The 21,568-nt window shown below is 37.4% G+C and overlaps 4 protein-coding genes across 7 annotated transcripts; all 4 read left to right on the forward strand.

Annotated features, from left to right (window-relative positions):
* The first annotated feature begins 145 nt into the window (after positions 1-145).
* On the forward strand, positions 146-6,365 carry LOC141596483 (RNA polymerase sigma factor sigB). Its single transcript, XM_074416659.1, has 7 exons — positions 146-409; positions 1,226-1,416; positions 2,343-2,930; positions 3,837-4,067; positions 4,434-4,574; positions 5,353-5,553; positions 5,737-6,365. The coding sequence occupies exons 1-7, from the start codon at positions 346-348 to the stop codon at positions 6,016-6,018; spliced, it is 1,698 nt and encodes a 565-aa protein (XP_074272760.1). The 5' UTR covers positions 146-345; the 3' UTR covers positions 6,019-6,365.
* Positions 6,366-8,077: 1,712 nt separating this feature from the next.
* LOC141596489 (RINT1-like protein MAG2) lies at positions 8,078-12,907 on the forward strand. Of its 2 annotated transcripts, none has more exons than XM_074416667.1 (4): positions 8,078-8,504; positions 8,596-8,682; positions 10,465-10,565; positions 10,651-12,907. In XM_074416667.1, the coding sequence occupies exons 1-4, from the start codon at positions 8,180-8,182 to the stop codon at positions 12,547-12,549; spliced, it is 2,412 nt and encodes an 803-aa protein (XP_074272768.1). In that variant the 5' UTR covers positions 8,078-8,179; the 3' UTR covers positions 12,550-12,907. The 2 variants fall into 2 exon arrangements, with proteins under 2 accessions (XP_074272768.1, XP_074272767.1); XM_074416666.1 differs by having other exon boundaries at positions 8,090-8,504; positions 10,648-12,907.
* Positions 12,908-15,243: 2,336 nt separating this feature from the next.
* Positions 15,244-17,373, forward strand: LOC141596490 (uncharacterized). 3 transcript variants are annotated; one of them, XM_074416668.1, is made up of 3 exons: positions 15,244-15,541; positions 16,118-16,438; positions 16,958-17,373. In XM_074416668.1, the coding sequence occupies exons 2-3, from the start codon at positions 16,135-16,137 to the stop codon at positions 17,179-17,181; spliced, it is 528 nt and encodes a 175-aa protein (XP_074272769.1). In that variant the 5' UTR covers positions 15,244-15,541; positions 16,118-16,134; the 3' UTR covers positions 17,182-17,373. The 3 variants fall into 3 exon arrangements, with proteins under 3 accessions (XP_074272769.1, XP_074272771.1, XP_074272770.1); XM_074416670.1 differs by having other exon boundaries at positions 15,415-15,541; positions 16,107-16,438; XM_074416669.1 differs by having other exon boundaries at positions 15,415-15,541; positions 16,110-16,438.
* Positions 17,374-18,485: 1,112 nt separating this feature from the next.
* Positions 18,486-20,025, forward strand: LOC141596484 (xylulose 5-phosphate/phosphate translocator, chloroplastic). The gene has a single exon (XM_074416661.1). It carries the CDS (start codon positions 18,627-18,629, stop codon positions 19,875-19,877), a length of 1,251 nt encoding a protein of 416 aa, XP_074272762.1. The 5' UTR covers positions 18,486-18,626; the 3' UTR covers positions 19,878-20,025.
* Positions 20,026-21,568: the final 1,543 nt, after the last annotated feature.

The following is a 21,568-nucleotide window of genomic DNA, read 5'->3' on the forward strand; positions in this document are numbered from 1 at the left end:
TAAGTGACCAAAATATTATACTTGAATTAAAAAGTTAACATAAAGGTAATTGACATGAGCAAATTTTGGAGTAAAAATTGATTGAATTTGTGAGTTAGGTAAAAGTGAAAAAAAAAGGTAAAGCTGGGAAATTAGAGGCTAAACCAAGCAAACATTCACACAACCGATTTCCTTATCCATTTGGGCGGCCTTCTGAAATCATATTCATATTCATATCATCAATCTTTCTCTTTCTCTCTAATATCTATCTCCTTCCCACCTCTTCTCCTCTCTTTGTTTCCCCTGTAATTTATCCTCTGTATATATAACCTTGATGCATCAATAAAAGGAATAATTTAAGGAAGAATGACATGTTTATTACCACACTTCAAATGCCAACCTTCCTCCATTCTTCACCCTACTTCACTCTGTATGCTCTCTTTCTCTCTTCTTTTTCCTTCATTTGCTGTAATTCAAGCTTTTATTTGCTGTTAATGGTGTTATACATTAAAAGAAGTAATCTTTTTTTTATTGGTTTTTTATGTACCCATATGGTAGAATGATTGAAATTTTTGAATTTGAATCATTTGATTGAAAGAATGTATGATTAACGAATGCCCATTAATTTGTTTCAGCAATTATTGCAGTGTTTTTGTTAGTATTGGGTTAAAGGGTGTATCTTGGTTAATTCAATTGGGTGCAAAATGGCTCAATAAACTGATTGCGCTTCTTTTTAATGTGGTATCAGCCATTCTATGCAGTTCTCACAATTTTCATCTTGGGTCATTCAGAAATAGTATTATTGTGTTGGTTTGGTAGCAAAAGGGTAAGGCTGCGCACATCCGATCCCCCATAACCCGCATTTTGCAGGAGCCCTTGAGGCACTGGAATAATGTTGGTCTTGTTCATTGTTAGTCATGATAAATTGTATTGTGCTTATTTGATATAATGATCCAAATGTCTGAATTTGATGTTTTTGATTGAAAATTTATATGATGTATGAGTGCCCATTACTCCCCCCATTCGGTCCAATTCACTACATTTTCAAATTCCAAACTCCCCCTCACATATTTGTTCAAAATGTAGTGGATTGCATCGAAGCAAGCGGATGGAGTACTTTGTTTCAGCTATTATGCCACTGTTTTTATAGTTATTGAGTCAAGGATGTATCTTGGTTGGTTAATCCAATTGTGTGGGATGAACTTAGTGGATGTATTGTTAATCATGGTTATATGAATTTGTGCAGTGAGAAGTAGAGAAACGGTTTGTTTTCGCACTCATTGTGCAGTGTCTATCTCTCCACCACCATTAACAGCTACTGAAACTGCAAAATCCGATATAGAGAAGCTACGTTTGGCTTATGTTCAGTCTAATTCAAGTGCACTTCCTATTTATGGTTCTTTGACATATATAAACCCTTTGGGTAGTCCTGCTGAGGTGAGGCCTTTTCATTGCTGTTATCACGCTGCGATCTTGCTTCTGTAATCATATGCTGTGATGAATTTCTATTTTTCCATATTGCATTGTCTACGGGGATTGCTGCATATGAGCAACAATGTATATCTGGCATCCATGATCCATCTACGGTACCCTCAGTGTCTTAAGGGATATGCAAATGGTGGGTAATTGGACTAGGGGTGTAGTAACTAATAAACACTTCCTTACCACACTCTAACAACACTGAGACTTTTTTGGTAGACCATAATGAAAACTGCGTCAAGGAATCAAATGGCTACTAATTCATAATAAAAGGATGCGTCCAGTTTAGTGAGCCGCCACTGCGCCTTTTTTTTCTTTATTCCAATGTTGTCTAGAACCAAAGAAGAGTTCGTCTTTGGCTCCATTGGAAATGGAAACATTGTATATGATAGATCTTTTTTCTTTAATCTTTTATTAATTTGAGTATATTCATAGTACTACTACATTGCGATGAATGTGTGTGTTATGGCTTCACCAAAATTTGGCTATGGTCTTAGTGAAGTTAATACTCTTGCGGGTGTTGGTTATGAACTATGAAGTTTAAAAAAATAGAGGAATGGTAACGACTTATGTATATTTTTAGTTTATTTGTTTTCATATCAAGACTTTTAAGTTTCATTTCCATATAATAAATTTATGCAAATTGTAAAGAGAATAAATGAAGAAATGCACCTGTTTGCTGGTAAAGCTTCCCATTACCAAGGGCAATCACTAGGGACATTACAAGTAAAATTGCACACAAAACTCATAACTATTCGTCTCAATAGCTGATCCTAAGATATAATTATACGTCATTAGAATGTATTTATACAGCCATTTTTATCCTAAGATATGATGATCGCTTATCCTAATTTCTAATACACCTGTTTGCCTCTTCATCCCAGGATAAGTTTGATTCAACATTGACGACAGAAACCCTAATAGAGAATGAGGAAGCTACAGTTGCTGCAGCTGCCTCTAAGGCACTTGCTTTGGCAAGAGCAGCAGCTAAGCTTGCAAAGGACGCAGCATTGATGGCTGGCAGTGGCACCAGTCAACCTGTTCTCTCAGAAGGTCAACCCCTCCAACTGAAAGATAGTCAACAGTCAGAGAATGAACAACTTGGGAACATGAGAAATTTCGAGAATCCTGATAGTGATCTTAGAGAAGGCGGCCTCACACAGTGCTCGAACTTTGAGCCGGACGACTTGGAGCCATCTCCAGAGGAGCTTCTACTCCTGGAGGCAGAACTTGCTGAAAGCGTAGCTGTTAGATCAACACGTCAAGTAGAGAGAAAGGCTAAAAGAGCACGGGCTGCTGAAAAGGGTGTATCTAGTGGGATCCCCCTGAAAGTGGGTTCCAGTAGCCGAAAAAAGCGCACGTCTGTCCAAGAAGTGGACTATAATGATCCGTTGCGTTACTTGAGAGGAACTACCAGCACTTCCAAGCTTCTTAGTGCTTCTGAAGAGATAAAGTTGTCAGCAGGAATCCAGGTTTGTCTAATTTTGGGAAACCAAGTAAAGCTCTGTTTACAGTGGAGCTACTATGCTACTTACGGAGTATATGCTAACTGCTAAGAAATATGTGTAGTCGAACCTGTGGCCATTAATTAGGAATAGCTTTTTTGATACATAATTACTCGTGAAAGTATTTTTCGTTATTTTACTTATTTTCATAGTTTGAGATTTTCTATGTTGTACCTGCTTTTTTTCCCCCAAATTCTAACGTATGTCCCCCATTTAAAAAAAAAATAAAATAACATCTACTGCGTCCTTATACCCAATGGATATTTCTTAATTAATATTTCGTGTCTTTGACTGTTAAGTTTTGTGATGGAAGGATGTTTATTGTTGAGTAAACATTGATTATGTATTTATGTTGGTGGCACCACAAATTACGTTGAATTATCAACTAAAAGTGCCTAAACATAACATTTGAAAGAGAGAGATTATAAGACTTGAGTTTATGCTTCAAAATATTCATTTAGTTTAGGATGTATTAGATTATCAAAATAACCAACGTTACTGTTGGTATTCGGAAAACACGTGGTAGTATGGTACAACATAGAAAATCCCTACTTGCAAAATCTTGGGCACTGAGGCATCGCCCTAGAAATCTGGAATAGCCTCGGTGAATGCATGCAGACAAACACTAACTCCTTTTCACAATGCTCAAAAGAACGACCTTTTTTTGCCCTTTGTTATGATATTAGGAAATTGAGGGTGAAGAAAGAGAGGTCTAAAAATCCTTTATTTGTATTTTGTAATGCAATGAGGCATTGATGGGAAGGCTAGGGGAGTCAATTTCTTTCCAAGATGCCGAGGTTGTGGACTTACCTGATTTTTCTGTTATAGAGGTTGGGGTTATGCACTAATATAAAAAATTACTAAAATTTGCAGGAGTTGCTAAAACTGGAAAGACTCTATGATGAACTGAAAGAAAAATGTGGGAGGGAGCCGTCCTTTGTACAATGGGCAGCTGCTGCTGGTGTTGATCAGAGAACTCTAAGGACTCGCGTACACCAGGGTACCATGTGCAAGGACAAGATGATCAAAAGCAACATCAGGCTTGTCATATCAATTGCCAAAAATTATCAGGGAGCTGGAATGAATCTTCAAGATCTTGTTCAGGTATCAGCCTTCTGTTCACCTATATTTAGCCTTTAGTTTTTGGACATTTTTTTTTGTTTGGTTTTCGGAGACTAACTTTGCTTCGTACACGTTTTTTTTTTTTTTTTTTTTTTTTTTTTTTTTTTTTTGGATTTTTCATATTGTTGGTGTTTGGGGTGGACGTGGATGTGCATTACGGTGTACTATGGAGTTTTGGTGTCGGGAGTTTTCCTTGAGCTTTTTGCCCTAAAAAATATTGTTTAACCTTTCCATAGTTTGAATGGGATAGGATTTGTCTTCTTGTCTTATCCCCAAAATAGTTTGGGATAGGTTAAAAGGGAGAAGATTCGTTAATATGTAAAAATAATTGAATTCATGGACTTGCAGGAAGGATGCCGAGGACTTATAAGGGGTGCAGAGAAGTTTGATGCTTCAAAAGGTTTCAAGTTCTCAACATATGCACACTGGTGGATTAAACAGGCTGTTAGAAAGTCTCTTTCTGATCAGTCCAGGACAATCCGGCTGCCAGTATGTTCCACTCAACTATATTAAGTTGATAACTTTATTTACAGACCGCATTATACACTTCAGAACCTGAAATTAGGGGCATGGTGCATTTGTTCACTAATCGATCAGCTCTTATACGGAATATTACTCTTTTTATTGATTTGGATTCACTGCATTTTTAGATGACACAAGTTTTAAGAAAGAGGTTAGTGGGAATTGTATGTATGTCAACTGGATGGAGAGAATAAGTACAAGCAAGCTATGTTACTCGGATACTTCACTTACTTGCCGTATTCCATATCCGATACGTATTTTGTCGGATACGATACGACACTTAGATACTTCATTTTAGACCAAAATATTGAAAATTTCGCACAAAATAGCCGTATCAGATACTCCGATACGTATTTTGTCGGATACGAGTAGACGAGTCCGAGTAACATAGCAAGCAAGGTGATGGACAGTGGGGGCCATGGACTTTTAAGAGGTTAAATTTTTCATTTCACCATCAAAATCTTTCCGAAAGTAAAAATGTAGTGAATTTGTTTAGATGACCTATAACGAAAAACGTAGTGTGTCAAATGAATATAGGGAGGATGAGGTGATGACCAGATTGCTGCAATTTTAAAATGGGGTGTCCAATAATGCTATTTCGCGTTTTGAGCATCGCACTAACGTTGCACACGTCCAACCCCCTTGCCATGCATCTGTGGGAGCTTTTCAGGCAACGGGATGATTTTGTTAATTTTGGGCATAATGCGTTTATCAATGTTCAAAAATAGTTCTTACTTTAATGCAGTTTCACATGGTCGAGGCAACATATCGAGTGAAAGAGGCTAAAAAGAAACTGATTAGTGAAAAGGGAAGACACCCTAATGATGAGGAAGTGGCAGAGGAGACAGGGTTATCGATGAAAAGGGTAAATGCTGTGCTAATGACCCCGAAGGCTCCTAGGTCGCTTGACCAGAAGATCGGGATGGATATGAATCTGAAACCTTCGGTATGCATCTTATCCTAGTATGATGCGTTGAATGCGTTCAAATGATATTAATTCTCACATGACTTGGTCTCGTGGTAATGTTATCATGAGACGATCACATATGGGAATTTGCTTTCATTTATGCAATGTGATGACATTCACTTCATATTCTTGCGAGTCATGAGCTTTTCTATTTGACACCAGGAAATAATATCGGATCCCGAGGCAGAAACATCAGAAGACTTGCTAGTGAAGCAATTCATGAGGCAGGATCTCGAAAAAGTGATCGATGGTCTGAGTAAAAGGGAGGGTCAGGTGATAAGATGGCGGTTTGGACTCGAGGATGGAAGGATGAAGACATTGCAAGAGATTGGTGAGTTGATGGGCGTTAGCCGGGAACGGATTAGGCAAATTGAGTCTTCTGCTTTTAGGAAGTTGCAGAATAAGAAGAGAAACCAACATTTGGAACAATACTTGTACTCTTAAGACTCAACTCAACAACTTGCTCAAGCAGTAGGATTTCTTTCTTTTGTTTGTAGAGTACTAGAGTTCCCTCCTTAAGTCCTTTTACTTCTTAATTTTTTGGTTTTTTTTTTTTTTTTTTTTTTTTTTTTTTTCTTTTGGGGGTTGGGGGGTATGTATGTGAAGGGAGTACAAAGCTATTTATGTATGGTAGAGAAGTCATCTTGTGCCCTAATTGTTGAATTGTGTCATATTTTTATAGAGGAAATAGAGATTACAAAACATTTGATACTTGTAATTTGAAGGTTACTTAAGATAATTATTTCTCTAACCAAGGTTTTAGCCTAATGGCTAATCCGAATTTCTGTAAATAATAGATCTACGTTTAAATTTCCTCCTTTTTCATATTGTACCGTGATAGTTTGCATTTTAGGTTTCCGGAAAATCCATGTATAGATGAAGTATTTGAGAAGACCATTTTGGGAGTTTGTCATTGTCACTTTCACCTAGTAAAATTGACTCGATAAGATCTTAAGTTGAACAAAATAATTGTGAATCACATCCATTCCATGACGTGACTCATATAAGTCATAAACATACGAATATGACCCGTTGTATCAAGAATCAATAATTCCCAGATTACTCATTCGTGTCCATTCAAAACTATCTACTTTTTATTTTTGATAATTTCAGGCCAAACTACCGATTATATTTTGGTAAACAAAAATGTTTAAACAATCCTAATAACATACCCTGAATTACAAAAAATGTCATCCCGACAAAACCGTATTTTTTTGTCTATTCAGTAAATTAGTCATGAGATGTCACTTACTCGCTCACAGTTTATAATGGTTTACTACAGTATTATTTTTAATATTTGTAAATAGTGACTCCAAGCTCCAAGGGTAGTTTGAAATATATCGAATGGAGTAATAAAATACTCTATTACAGATTTTACAACTAACAAACCTGGTAAAACTCACCTAGCCCGTACCCTAACAAAGGAGTCGTATTTGATTTGTAATTCAAATTGTCTGACTTATCCTCATCTGATCCTATCCGAACATTTATTGTCTCATCCCGAGATTCCCGACCATTACCCCTTAAGACTATGTCCATCAACAATTTTTTCTGATGGGGCATATTCTGCACCCGCTGACCAAGTCAACATATTGAGCAAGGTCAAAGATATCCACAGCAAGTCAACGGCTTAGACAGCCTAACCAAGGCAACTGTCACTGTCTCTTGGGTCCCCTACGGGACAACCAACACCAATGGGCACACATCCCATGACTCATATCCAAGACCCCTCGGCGGCGAGTCAACAGGCCCACGGCCGCCATGGCCCCCTGGGCCGAGGGTAGATCGATCTTTTCCTTTCTCGCTAGCCACTTGGCCACTTGGCCACTACGTGACAAAAGGTGAAAGTCTATAAATACTCCTCAACAATATATACTTCGCCAAGTAACAACAACTTATCTCTCTAAGCTTACTGACTTGAGCGTCGGAGTGAGTTCGCTCGGTCCCAAGCCGAGCCCTCAGTTTGTTCACTGTTTCAGGAGGCCGAAAGGAGAAGTAAACCAAAGACGCCATTCTACAAGCACGGGTGGTAACAAATAACTGCTCTGGAATTACACCCGGAACATTTTCCACAAAAGACAAACAAAAATCAACCTAAAAAATTAATAAAAAAAGAGGAGTGAGAAAAAAAAAATCACAACCTAGTGTTGCTCTGCAACACAATGTCATGATTTTTGATATTAGTCCTTACACCACATAAAATAATGGTAAAATGAAAGTTATCAATGGAGTAAAGAATGTTACATTAAGAGTTGTGGAGGAAAAGTAAGAAATACTCCGTAATATTTTTTACTCGGTGACATTGGTGTTGCTAGAATTATTGATGAGTATAGTCTAACAATTATGATGACAACTCAAGCAAAACCGTCTCAATACCATACTAAGCCAATCCGATCCATCTGCTTGGAAACTCAAACGACCCGACTCGCACCCGATTTGATTTAAACTTTGATTAGACCAATTTGATCAGACCACATTGTACTACTCCAACCAGTCTTACCCCACTTGTAAACTCCGGTTAAAACTTTGATTAATCGCCCAAACCACAATAACATTGAAGTCAATCAAAGTATCAAACACCAAAAAAACAGTACCAATTCAATCAATGTCGTCATCGCCGCCGCAGCAGTCGCCGTCGCCGATGACTTTACCGGCGACATCCACCCTCTCCCCGGCGGTTGTATCCTACCTCAACTCCACATTCTCTCCCAAACTCGACCTCAACCTCTCTGAGTCGACTCACCGAGTCTCTCAACTCGACTCTGAGTGCTCGCAATTGACTCACAAACTCGCCGATCTAACTCGCCACCTCGAAGCATTGCTTCTTTCTTACGCTTCTTCTTCTGATCAAATTAATGGCGCTTTTCACCATGTTCGACATCGGTTTGATGATCTTAAGTCCGCATCCTCTAGTTTCGACTCAAATTCAGGTAATTTTATGAATTATTTTGTAAATTGATGTGTTTTGATGCGTTAATTGTTTGATTTAGGTCAAATTTGGTGTTTTTGTTGTGCTTGTAGATGGAGGAGGAGAACAAATGGTGGCGGAGGAGTTGCCGGAGCTTGCGAAGGAGGTTGCTAGGGTTGAGATGGCTAGGGATTATGCTGGTGAGTTGATGCATGTTATCTTGATTTTGTTAGAAAAGCCGCATTTCCGAGTTTTTTGTTTGATACGGATTATTTGATGAACGTTTTCGTGATTTGTGTTGCCGAGTTTTGATAATGCAATTTACATTGTATAGCATGAGGATTATGCTGGCACTGTCCTGTATTTTGCTGTTTTCGATCATATTTGATGATCGTTTTGTGATTTGCTTATTGTATTGCAGAGTTTTTGATAGTGCAGTTAGTATGTGTATTTCCGTAGTACTACTTGTATAACGATTGAGATTGTAGTAATTAGGTGGTGATTGAGTATTTATTCGAATTTTAGGTAGAAAGAAGTGATTTTTTGGAAGGAAAATAAGAGAAATATCGAAAGAGCAATGGAGTTTTGATGCTTATCATATGAGTGACGCGCTAGTAAGCTGAAAATGGGAAATGTGTTCAGAATATTACCTGAAAGATCCATGGCAATGAGTAATGTCACGACTCACTGTTTTGCTGGAATCTAGAACTCCGTTCAAAAAATTATAGCTGAAGGATTATAGGAGAAAGATGAGTGAACTAGTTGCATAGCACTTTTCGGAATAAATTGAAACATGGCTTAAGGTTGTTGTTTTATTAGACTTCAGGTGAGCAAAGTTATGAACCTTTCTATCAACAACTTTCAGTGTGGCACTGATGGATCAGTCAGAGCAATGCTACACATAATTTCACGATTTATCCTAGACATTGCTTTTATGTATTATGACCTATATAGAGGAATGGCCAAATGCATCTTCTACTCCCATTCTCATAAACTAGTGAGTAGGAGGAATGAAGTCGGTACTTTCTATATCGTGATTCAGTTACATCCTCTTATACCTAAGTAAACATACGTTTCAGCATTTCTCAACAATGTCAGTTCGCTTGAAGAAGTAAAAAAGGAGTGAGCTTGATGGGATTTCATATTTTAGCTACTCCCTTTGAAATCTTAAATCGTTGCCTGTTATTTTAGGCCTTGTTTGGATGAAAGGTTTTCGAGGGAAAGGGAGGGGAGGGGGTGGGATACAAAATCCCTTGTTTGGATAACAAATGGGACAGGAGAAAATAGAAATGGAGGGGGAGGGATTTGGAGGGATCTGTTTTCCCTCTTCCAAGGCAAATCAAAACCCCTCATAGGAAAGGTTTGGATGGAAATTGTATCCAAACACTTATATTTCATTCACCCTTTCCTTTCCCTCTATCGCCCTCCCTTTTCTTTCCCTTCTACATTGCCATCCAAATTCCAAACAAGGCCTAAATGCACAAGTTTACTTTTTCACACAAAAATCTGTGATGACTACTACTCCCTTTATTCCATATATATTGTCCCCATTTAACAAAAGGTCATATTAAATATTTAATGATGATTTATCATTCTTCTCCCTTCTCTTGGAGAATTTACATGTACGTATACCACCTTAGTTTTCATATAATGTTACTTAACAAGAGATAAAATATGATATTCACACATACATTAAGGGGCCAATTATTCTGGGATGGACCAAAAGGAAATGCCAAAATGGGACATTATAAATGGGATGGAGGGTTTATAGTTTACAGCAGGAGCATATGAAGAATGTGTTCTACTGCAGAAGTTGATTTAGACTTATCACAAGTTGTTTTGCATGAAAATATCTTAAGACACACACATTAGTCGACTTGGCTTTATTAGACTCAATCTGTTTTCTTTCATCTTTGGCTGCACGGACTTTTTCAAACCATGTACGAGTACTAAATTGTGGAATATACTTGTTTTACTGTCAGAGACTGCGTTGAAGCTTGATGGGTTAGTCGGTGAAATCGAAGATGCGGTCTCTTCTGTGATGAGCAGAAGTTTGAAGAAACATATAGCAGAAAGTTCAAAGGTAATGCCAGAACTTATCACGATCTAGACAAACCATATCTGTATACCATGCCATATTTCAAGTGATGATTTCTTTTGTCTAGCAGGAATCACGCAGCCATGCTATAAGTTCACTAAACATGGCGGAAGATGTTTTAGCTTCGGTAATGAAGGCTCACCCTCATTGGACCCAACTTGTAACTGCTGCTGATCATAGAGTGAATCGAGCCTTGGCCATCTTGAGACCACAAGCCATTGCTGATCACCGCACCCTTCTTTCTTCCCTTGGCTGGCCACCTCCCCTTTCAACATTGGGCTCTTCAAATATGGATACACGGAGAACCTCTGAAGTGCCAAATCCTATTTCAGCAATGCATGGAGAGCTTAAGCAGAATTATAGTGAAAATTTTCTTGCATTGTGCAGCCTGCAGCAATTGCAGCGACGTAGGAAGGCACGGCAACTTCAGGGGTATAACAATATTGTTGCTCAATACCAGCCACTTTGGGGTATTGAAGAACTTGTGAATCCTCTATCTCTTGCATCCCAAACTCATTTCCAGAAGTGGATTGATAAACCCGAATACATTTTTGCCCTCGTTTATAAAATTACCAGGGATTATATAGACTCAGTAGATGAGTTGTTGCAACCATTAGTCGACAAAGCAATGTTGACGGGATACAGTTGCAGGGAGGAATGGATTTCAGGTATGGTGACCTCCCTGTCAACTTACTTGGCAAAGGAGATATTCCCGAAATATTGTTCTAGTCTAAATGAAGAAACCTTACCAGATGTTAGGCTTCATACACGGTTGTCTTGGCTTCATCTAGTTGATTTGATGATATCATTTGATAAAAGAATTCGTGCTTTGGCTGCCGGCATCATAGATTCCGAGTATGGCCTCTTGCAAAGGATGTCTTCTCTGTCTGTCTTCTGTGATCGGCCAGATTGGCTTGATATATGGGCAGAGATAGAACTTGGTAGTCTTCTTGACAAATTAAAGCCAGAGATGGAGGATGACAGGAACTGGACAATTAAGACACACGGAACCATAATTCCAGGATCAGATGATTACAAATCGCCTATTATTTCATTCATACTGCTAGAACAGGTGGAATTGGTCATTGAACGTTGTAAGTCACTGCCTACTGTATTTATGAGGTTTAGATTTGTCAGATTAGTGGGTGCACCAATTGTTCATAACTTTTTAAGTTGCCTCATTAACAAATGTCAAGAAGCAGAAGGGCTCACTGCTTTGGCAGATGATGATGCTTTGGCACGAGTTTTGACATCCATTAATTCTGCTCGCCATATTGGGTCAGTCTTGAAAGTTAGGTCAGATGATGACTTCTTTCTCGATATGGCACTTGAGAATAATGATCAGTTTGGTGAACCCTTTGAAAATAGTCGTTTCGCTGGTGCGATTGAGGAAACTGAAAATGGTGTTTTCGAGGAGGACATCAGAAACCTAGAGGAGTTCAGAATAGAGTGGATTGATAATATAACAAATGTTGTTTTGAGGGGATTAGATGCCCCGATTCGAGATTATGTAAGAAATAAGAAGCAATGGCAGGAGAAGGTTGAAGAAGGGTGGACAGTGACACAGTCTTTCGTTGTGGCTCTCGATTACTTGCAGGGGAAGATATCTAAACTGGAAGAAGGTCTGAATAACGAAGATTTTATCACAGTATGGAAAGGTGTAGCCAAAGGCATCGACCGCTTGATTTTTACTAGTATTTTAATTAGCAATGCTAAGTTCCATGATGGTGGTGTTATAAGGTTTGGAGGTGATATGGATGTTCTATTTGGTGTATTTAAGAGTTGGTGTTTGAGACCGGAAGGTTTCTTTCCCCGTGTGAGTGAAGGCCTTAAGTTGCTAAAGATGGACGAAGATCATCTTCATGATCTCTTTGTTCAAGGGGAGGGATGGATGAAGCACAACAAATTCAGGCACTTGAGCCTAGCTGAGGCCGAAAAGATTGCTCGATGTAGAGTTTTTAAGCACTAGACTTGAAGAATAGTCCTGGATACCCTTAACCCAACCCAAAACCTTAGAGGTCAGAGAACAGAGAGTTCCTGTGATCGAAAACATCAAAAATATCAGTATGGGGTGTGTGGGAGCTACTCTCAACCCAGAAAAAAGAGAACAGCTGTTCATCTCGGATTCTCGGAGACTTACTTCTTTTTCTGGGGAGTTTTAGGAATTGAATGCAGTGATGCAAGTAGTGAAAAGGGTTACCCTGTAGACTGTAGATATCTTTTGCTGTACAACATACTGATTTTTTCTCCGAGCCAACCCAGTCATAACAGGAGGTAATAATGCTGAATCTATATTCTCCTAATATATCGAAATTATGCCAAACAAATTCTTTTGTTTTTCGTGTAATTTCTTAGACTGCTTTTGTCATCATGGTACATGAGAGGTTTAATCATCATTAATATATGATTCATTTACTGACATGTCCCTTGGGTCTTAACTCTTAATACTCGGGAGTTTTGTGTAATCACTATTTTGTGTATCTATTCATGGAAGAGGGACAAGACTTTTGTAGATAGAGGGCATGCTCTCATGTTCGTCGTAGTTTCTGGTAGGATTGAGCAATATACTCTCTCCGATTCTTTGGAATTGCCTCTTTTCTTCAAAATCCCTGTCACAAACTTTGTAAAGTGGACCAATTCCAAAGAATTTTGGATCTCTTATCCGAAACATTGAAATAGATGGACCGATTCACCGATCTGAAGTATTACTTAGGACCGTGTTTCCTAACCCCTGTTCAGCCCTAGTTCTTGGAACTTCACGTTGAAAATTGTTGAGGCGATACAATTGCTTCGACTTTGCTCTTTTCATCATGTTCAGAGACAGTGGTGCATATTAGTCCCTTATCTCAAGTACTTCATTCTTTGAGACTAAAGTGCTTTGATCGTGTTAGATTGTCTATTGCAAATTTGTGACTTCCTTTAACCTCTGCCCAAAATAAATCGTTTCATGTTAGTCTTGTTTTTGACTCCAAAAAGGATTGTACATCGGATGTACTACATCATATTTAATGACTTTTTGAGTTTTTGTGTATTTTTTTCGAGTATTATAGAGTTTATAAATTACATTTTAGTTTTATGATGTCAAAAATCAAATCTTTTTGAGCTTATATGTAATTTTTTTGAGTTATAATGTAACTTTTTGAGATTAAAGTTTAAGTAAATAAACTCAAAAACTTTAAAATAAAACTCAAAAATTTTAGATTAAAACTCAAAAACTTTATTAAAAACTATAACATCTGATGTACTACATCAGATGTTCCACTTACCGCTCCTTTAATCGATAAATGTGACAAAAAATATTGTTGGTTGAGCCCGCCTACTGTATCCATCCATCAAACATGAAACATTTTTTTTTTGGGGTATATTATCCAGTTTAGTTCTGATTTGAGCCAGGTGTGACCACTAGGGCGGTAAGCCGAAAAAGCTCTTCCCATGAGTTTTATTACTGTATTTTTAGGACTTGAACAAAAACATCTGATTAAGTTAGAACAACTCATTATCAGTTGATGCAAGTGTTTGTGGATTACGTGAAACTATTTATATTGTCACAAAACTCCAATTGGAAAACACAGAAATTCCCAACTACTCTTTTAAGATAAGAGTCGGAAAATGATGAAATTGCCAAGAAATTTCAGGAGTAGATACTTATAGATTAAGGCATGTTGCCAAATCACACTACTAACTGGAATGTTATATGTCATTTTATAGTGAAGACGACGATAACGCCATTCCAAATATCCCTTACGTCTCATTCTCCACTTATGGCGTGCCTTCGTTAATTTCCAAGTTCACGTCAATTTGATACAGTTTTTCTTAAGATTAGGTGGAAGATAAGTTCAAACAAAGTGTTAAAATTACTAAAACCGAAATTGTAAGAATATAACTATATAAGTGTTTGTGAAACGGTTTTACAATAAGAAATTGTAAAGTCATGTATTAAAAGACCTTTATGCCTTTTATCATAGAAAAAAAACGTTTGGTGGAAGTTATTCTTGTGAGGTTATTTAAGTGAAATATGACTTGATTTTACAATAGTACTTGTGCAAAACGGTTTTAACCACTTAAATTATTTATTAAGACATTTTTAGTGTGCAATTATACGTAATTCGTAAACTATCATCTTTATTACAAAATTTTATCTAGTGAGAACAAAGGCAAAAACTACAATTTTCACCGTTATTTGAAAAAAGAAACTCGAAATATACAAGTGCCACTTTAGTTTCTAACTCAATTGGCTTGAGAGTTTAGACTAATTTTTCAAAGATCTTATCATACAAGATTTTTTTTTTCTAATTCGCAAAGGAAGTCACAATGGTAATTTTGATGCTGTCGGGATTTAAACTCATGTCCTGAACATCACTTCTCATAACTTTACCAACTAATCTAGTTGACATTTACAGAAGATTTTCTTTCTTGGGTGAATATATTAGAAGAGAGCAAATTACATAAAACTAATACGACTACTTTGTATAAGGCACCTTACACAATTATATTGTGAAACGATTTATTTATCACATGTTAAGGAGACTTAATAATAAGTTTAATACTCGATAATAAATGTCACGAAAAATTGGATTATATTTAAAGTTAGAAATCTTCCATTTAATCTTCCTTAAGATTTACTCATATATCGAAGATGTCTTAATCTAATGGTTTAAACGGAAGTATTTGAATGGGTCAATAGATCTCAGGTTCGAATCCCCTCCCCGCTATATAGAGAGTAGAAAAATGGAATAAGAATAGCGAGTTGGAAGAGAATAAAAAAACGCGTTGAAGCAACGCGTGCCGTATGAAGCTAATCTATTTATTACGACGTAAAATGTAAAAGAAATTTGGTTCCTTCGCATTTGCGCTCTTCATTCTATATTTTCAGCTTCCTTTCATATTGTTCCTTTTTAACAATAACAAAGAGGAAGAAAACATTTATTACAAATAATATATTCAATCTATTTTGTATACAGGTAATTTTAGCAATTTATTTGCTTCCATTATTCTATATTTTTTTTATTTGGGTTTGGTTTTTACCATGTTTTCACAAGGCGAGATGATGTGGTGCCATGATGATGATCACGTTTATAAGTTATTGTAAAACCGCTTTATACAGGAGAATTCATTAAAGGACGCAAAATACGCATATTATGAATTGTTGGTTATTTGATGATAAGGGTTTTAGTTGTTCTTGTTGTTGTTGCTTATGATGTTCTAAGAAATTCCATACAGTTTTGTTTTATTTAATTGTCATGGTACATCTTGATTCTAAGGGAACGGTAGCCGGTAGGGAATGAATTCTTTCATTGTTCAATGTTTAGCATCAAGATATTAAAGAAATGAGTAACATGGAAAAAGTTTATTCAAGAAAAATCGTAGGGAGAAAGATATGGTCAAACGGTTAATTAACTTTCAAACTCCTGGTATGATAAAGTTGGTATCTGTGAGCACTTAGATCAATTAATATGAGGTTGTTCTAATTTAACCAAATGCCTCGATCAATATGTATTGAGAATTACTTACACATTACTTGTACAGCAGCAAGTCAGCAATCGAAGTTGGAAGAATGGATGACAGGAATGATCCTACAGACAAAGGTTTAATGTCAGGTCTGATGGGGTATGGAGCAGGACGATACAATCATCATGGTGCGTACCCTCCTTCATACGGGTCTCCATATGGGTACCCGCCTTCTCATCATCATCATCATAATCATTCACATCAGTCCTATCCAGCATATCCGCCTCCAGGTGGATACCCACCTTCAGGGTACCCACCACCCGGTGGTTATCCCCCTGCAGCTTATCCTCCTCCTGGACCGTACCCTCCTCATTCCGGTTATTATCCTTCCTCCTCCCATCATCATTCAGGTACATCCTCAGATCCTCATGCCTGTCAGTGAATATAATATCTTTGGTTTTTCTCTGTTTTTTTCTTTCTATATTGTATACAGTATACCCTTGTGGTTCAGTAAGTAGATTATATATCATGTACTAGTGTACTACCACCAGTTTTGTAGTTTTTTCGAGTTTTGTTTTAAAGTTTCTGAGTTTTATTATAAAGTTTATGTGTTTATTTACTTAAACATTAAGCTCAAAAACAAAAAAATTACAATATAACTCAAAAACATTACATATAAGCTCAGTTAAATTTGAGTTTTGACGGCAAAAAATTAAAATGTAACTTATAAACTTTAAAAAGCTCATAAAAAATATGCATAAGCTCAATAACAATTGAGTTTAAGGTATTTCATCCGATGTATGTTCCTATTTCTCCTTGTGGTTCTACCATCTTCGGTTCCAACTCCACACAATAGAGACGACAATATATATTTTCGTCTTATTGATTCCTAAAATGCATTCGATAATAAAATTCTTCATATTGAATAGGGCATGGACCAAATATGGGAATGTTAGCAGGTGGAGCTGCAGCAGCTGCAGCGCTATATGGGGTTCACCATCTTTCTCATGGACATCATGGCCATCACGGCCATGGCGGCTATGGTTATGGTCATAGTCCTTTCGGTTTTGGGCATCATGGAAAGTTCAAGCACGGAAAGTTTGGTAAGCATCATGGCATGTTTGGGCGACACAAGTTCAAGAAGTGGAAGTGATCATTGGCAGCTATCATGCTCATTCTTATTCATATGGAATGTCGAGAACTCGAGTGTTGTAATATATATGTTTGGCTTGGCTTATGTATTATGCTCTTACTATTGTTTGCGCAGACTGTTTTGATCCAGCAACAGACGATTATATGATGTAAATTTCCGAGTTTGAAACCAGTTACTGCAATTTTCTTCTCTTCTGATTCTTGTTTCCCCTAGGTCCTTGGAGCTACGCTGCTGTGACATGTAAACTCAAAACTACTCGCTTGGACGACCCCAAATCACGGCGACTATAGAGTAGAAGTGGGTTACCTTTATCCTCTAGGAATAGGTGACTTGTTAAGCAGATGATCAGAAATAGTGAACCCAAATCACAAGTACAAACCATGTTAAGGACTCAAACTGTCTCAAAGGGATTGACATATAGTCTCAAAAAAAGTTTAATCTTCCAAAAAATAGTGTTAGAAAATTAAGTAGTTTCTAAAGTGGCTTGTGTAGAACTTAATTATACCAATCACTGTTGTGTTTCTGTTAGTTATGGGGTTTACAAATCGCTTATCAAGCGGCCTATATTTTAACTTAATGGAAATTGAATACCTGACTTGAGGGTCAGGAGGCAGTTGCGAGTCCAGGATTTTGATGGTGTAGCAAAATATATACTCAAGGTAAAATGTATAGATAATTAGTGCGAAAATAGTAAATTTTGGTGTAGCAAATAACAAAATTTTAACCGAATTTTTCGCCTTTGGTGTAGCGGCTGCGACACCGAAGACCTTAGTGGCCTCGCCCCTGTCAGAAGGTGAACTCTTTACCATTGGGGCCAACCCTTGTTAATACAGTACTGTACTTTATAATACTTTTAAAAAAACTATTTTGAGATAGTATCATACCTATACCTGATAAATGGGTCATTCGGGTCGGGTTTAGGTCATTTTTTGGTCGGGTCGCTCCAGGTCGAACCATTCCTGGTCGGATCGTTTTGGGTTATTTCGGATCAGAATTTTACCTTAAATAAGTCATTTCTAGTCTATCGGTTCAATCCCGATCGAGTCAGGTCACTTTGGGTTTATCAAGTAACTTTGGAGTCACTCTCTTCACTTTATTTTCAGGTGTCGGATCAAGCTTATTAGATCACTTTTGTGAGCTCATAGTCTCATACCCCTTGGCCCTTGCCTTCATGACATGGCTGGTGGATGAGCTTTACCACATATCCCATAGGGCCAGCCCACTACTTCCCATATACATAAACAACCCCTCTTTTACTCTCATCACTCATCAGTCCCACTTTTTTCAACAACTCTTCAAAGTCTTTCACAAACAAGTACCCCACAACAACAACAACATTAAGCCCTAAGACTAAGGTTGACAGCTATAAAAATCTTCACCACCTTCCCCACTTTCTTTCCACCATTCTTACAACACAACAAAACACAACAAAAATCTTCTCCAAAATGCTTACTCTAAACCTCCATCCTTTTTCTCCAATCACCACAAAATCACCCAAAAACCCATCTCATCTCCCTCATTGTTCATCCCTAAAACTTAGATCTTCATCAATTTCATCAACAAATCCTTCATTTTTCACAAATCTAACAAAAACCCATGATTTCCCTTCCTCAAATCTCCAAAACCCATTTCCCAATTCAAAAATCCCATCTTTTTTACCAAACCCTAGATCCCAAATCACCCCCAAATCATCTTCTTCAGATATTATTGAACCTTCACCAACCAATCCAATCAATCCAAACTCAAAAAGTTTAAAACTTGCACTTGTTTTTGGACTTTGGTACTTCCAAAACATAGTCTTCAACATCTACAACAAAAAATGTCTCAACATCTTCCCATATCCATGGCTATTAGCATCATTCCAACTCTTAGTTGGATCAATTTGGATGCTTTTTTTATGGGCAACTAAATTACAAAAATGCCCTAAAATTACAAAACCCTTTATAATTGCACTCTTAGGTCCTGCACTATTTCACACAATTGGTCATATTTCAGCATGTGTCTCATTCTCTAAAGTTGCAGTCTCTTTTACACATGTTATCAAATCTGCTGAACCTGTTTTCTCAGTTATATTCTCAACTTTCTTAGGCGAATCATTTCCAATATCAATTTGGCTTTCTATCCTTCCAATTGTATTCGGTTGTTCTTTAGCCGCGGTCACTGAAGTCTCTTTCAATGTGGGTGGGTTATGGGGTGCTATGATTAGTAATGTAGGTTTCGTGCTTCGAAATATTTACTCTAAAAAGAGTCTGCAGAGTTTTAAAGAAGTAGATGGGTTGAATTTATACGGTTGTATTAGTATAATTGCGTTTCTTTACTTATTTCCTGCAGCAATATATGTAGAAGGGTCGCAGTGGGTGCAGGGATATCATACTGCAATTGCGAACATCGGCAATCCAATGACATTTTATTTGTGGGTTTTGATTGCTGGTGTGTTTTATCATTTGTACAATCAGTCGTCGTATCAGGCGTTGGATGAGATTAGTCCATTGACATTTTCTGTAGGGAATACAATGAAGAGGGTTGTGGTTATTGTGTCTACTGTATTGGTGTTTAGGAACCCGGTTCGTCCTTTGAATGCTTTGGGGTCTGGTATTGCGATTTTAGGTACTTTCTTGTACTCTCAGGCGTCTGCAGCTCAGAAGGCTAAGGTCGCGGCAGCTAAGAAGAAGATTGAAGATGAGAAGAGTAGTTGATTGAATGTTTGTTTGAATGTTGTGGTGGTTTTGGTGTAGGATTTTTGGTTATGGTTGTAGTAGACATACAGTTTAAGTTATCGTCCTGTTAGTTCTTTGGTTTCATGAGACAATTTAATCAGTCGACTTCAAATCATTTTGCGATTAAGACTTTGTTTTGCGATTATATATTGATTCTGCTTTTCGAGTTTCATATTACTGGGGAATTTTGAATGTTTAGAAATTGAGTGATGCTTGTAGACTTGTTGTGTTTAGTAACTTTTGTGTTGGTATTTAGAAAGCACCTCGCCTTTAAAAACAGATGCTGGAGTAATACAAATCAAAACTATCAGGAAAGCACCTCGCCTTCCACTCGTTCTAAGAGCGAAAGGTTAAGAATGACTGCACTACAGCACTAGGAGGCCTCTTTTGAATAATATAACTCCCAGGGCTGGGCACCGGTCCAAAACCAGACCGGATTTCAAAAATTCCGGTCCGGGATGGACCTAAAAAATTCCGGTCCAAGATCGGACCGGAATTTGTCATTACATGCCCATTTTTATAAATTCCGGTCCAAAAATTCTGGTCCATCGGACCGGATTGAAAATATAATTTTAATAAAAAAACGGAATTTATTTTCGCAGTACAATTTTTACTCATTATAGTACTTTTTGCTCCAAACTTTCCAATTTGTCTACCCTTCCTAAAAAAACATCAACTTAATTTTCTCCACCGTTGAATCCTTAACCTCCTTCATACTCCTTCAAATTCTACAATTATGGATGATTATTCAAGTGTAGAGCATGTATTTAATTCATTAATTAATCCACTATTAATTAGAGTTTATGTTAAAATTAGGGTTTGTAATTTTGTTATTTTTTTTTTCTAAATTAGTGTTTATGTTAAAATTAATTAACCCTAAAGTTCAGGCATCAAAAGCCTGCAAATAGTACGAGGAAACACCAAAACAGCATAGTACACCATATATGAACCACGTTGCGTTCCCCAAACTCTATTTTTGCACCTAATACGACGCCGTTTTGTAGGGCTAGTCTTGCTATTGCGATTGTGTTTAATACTTGCATTGTTTGATGCTTTTTGGTGAATTTGATCGAAGATCGTGATTAGTGTGGGGGGAGTAGTGGCCATTTTACGGCGGTGGTTTGGTTAACGGTGGTATAAAGGTAGTTGATAACACCGGTAGTTGACGGTGTTAATGAATAAGAGAGGAAATTAGAGAACACATTAAAAAAATGGGATGGGAAATGAGAGGGGCATAATCGTCAAAATGTACTGTGATGAATAAAATGTGTACTGCGAAAATCAGCATCCTAAAAAAATTGCAAATATCTATAATTCCGAGCATTCCGGTCCGGACTGGAAAATACAGGTCCTGGACCGGAAACCGGAATCTTAGAAAATGGTGGACCAGAGACTGGTTTAATTCTGGTTCTGGTCCATTAGATTTCGGTCCGGACCGGTCCATTTTTCCGGTCCGGACGGGATTATGCCCACTCCTAAATATAAGTACCAATTTAGATGTACAATTATGAATCATCTAGAGACGACCTTAGCAGAGATTGATCGGAATTAATGAAGACTTCAGCAATGAGCCAAGCAAGGGGTGAACGTTGATATTGGATTAATTTTCACTTGTGGTAACAACATCATTCAATATTTCAATCCTCTAATGCGTTTGTCTTTTAAATTCA

This window comes from Silene latifolia, chromosome 8 (assembly GCF_048544455.1).
Source record: "Silene latifolia isolate original U9 population chromosome 8, ASM4854445v1, whole genome shotgun sequence".
Classification (NCBI taxonomy): Eukaryota; Viridiplantae; Streptophyta; class Magnoliopsida; order Caryophyllales; family Caryophyllaceae; genus Silene; species Silene latifolia.

Bases quoted from the DNA above. Each gene is read 5' to 3' on its own strand.
- LOC141596490 (XM_074416668.1), top strand. From the start codon at position 16,135: ATGGATGACAGGAATGATCCTACAGACAAAGGTTTAATGTCAGGTCTG. The intron at 16,439-16,957 runs GTACATCCTCAG...CATATTGAATAG, and splicing joins CTCCTCCCATCATCATTCAG to GGCATGGACCAAATATGGGA.
- LOC141596484 (XM_074416661.1), top strand. From the start codon at position 18,627: ATGCTTACTCTAAACCTCCATCCTTTTTCTCCAATCACCACAAAATCA.
- LOC141596489 (XM_074416666.1), top strand. From the start codon at position 8,180: ATGTCGTCATCGCCGCCGCAGCAGTCGCCGTCGCCGATGACTTTACCG. The intron at 8,505-8,595 runs GTAATTTTATGA...TTGTGCTTGTAG, and splicing joins TAGTTTCGACTCAAATTCAG to ATGGAGGAGGAGAACAAATG. The intron at 8,683-10,464 runs GTGAGTTGATGC...TTTTACTGTCAG, and splicing joins GATGGCTAGGGATTATGCTG to AGACTGCGTTGAAGCTTGAT.
- LOC141596483 (XM_074416659.1), top strand. From the start codon at position 346: ATGACATGTTTATTACCACACTTCAAATGCCAACCTTCCTCCATTCTT. The intron at 410-1,225 runs GTATGCTCTCTT...GAATTTGTGCAG, and splicing joins TCTTCACCCTACTTCACTCT to TGAGAAGTAGAGAAACGGTT. The intron at 4,575-5,352 runs GTATGTTCCACT...ACTTTAATGCAG, and splicing joins CCAGGACAATCCGGCTGCCA to TTTCACATGGTCGAGGCAAC.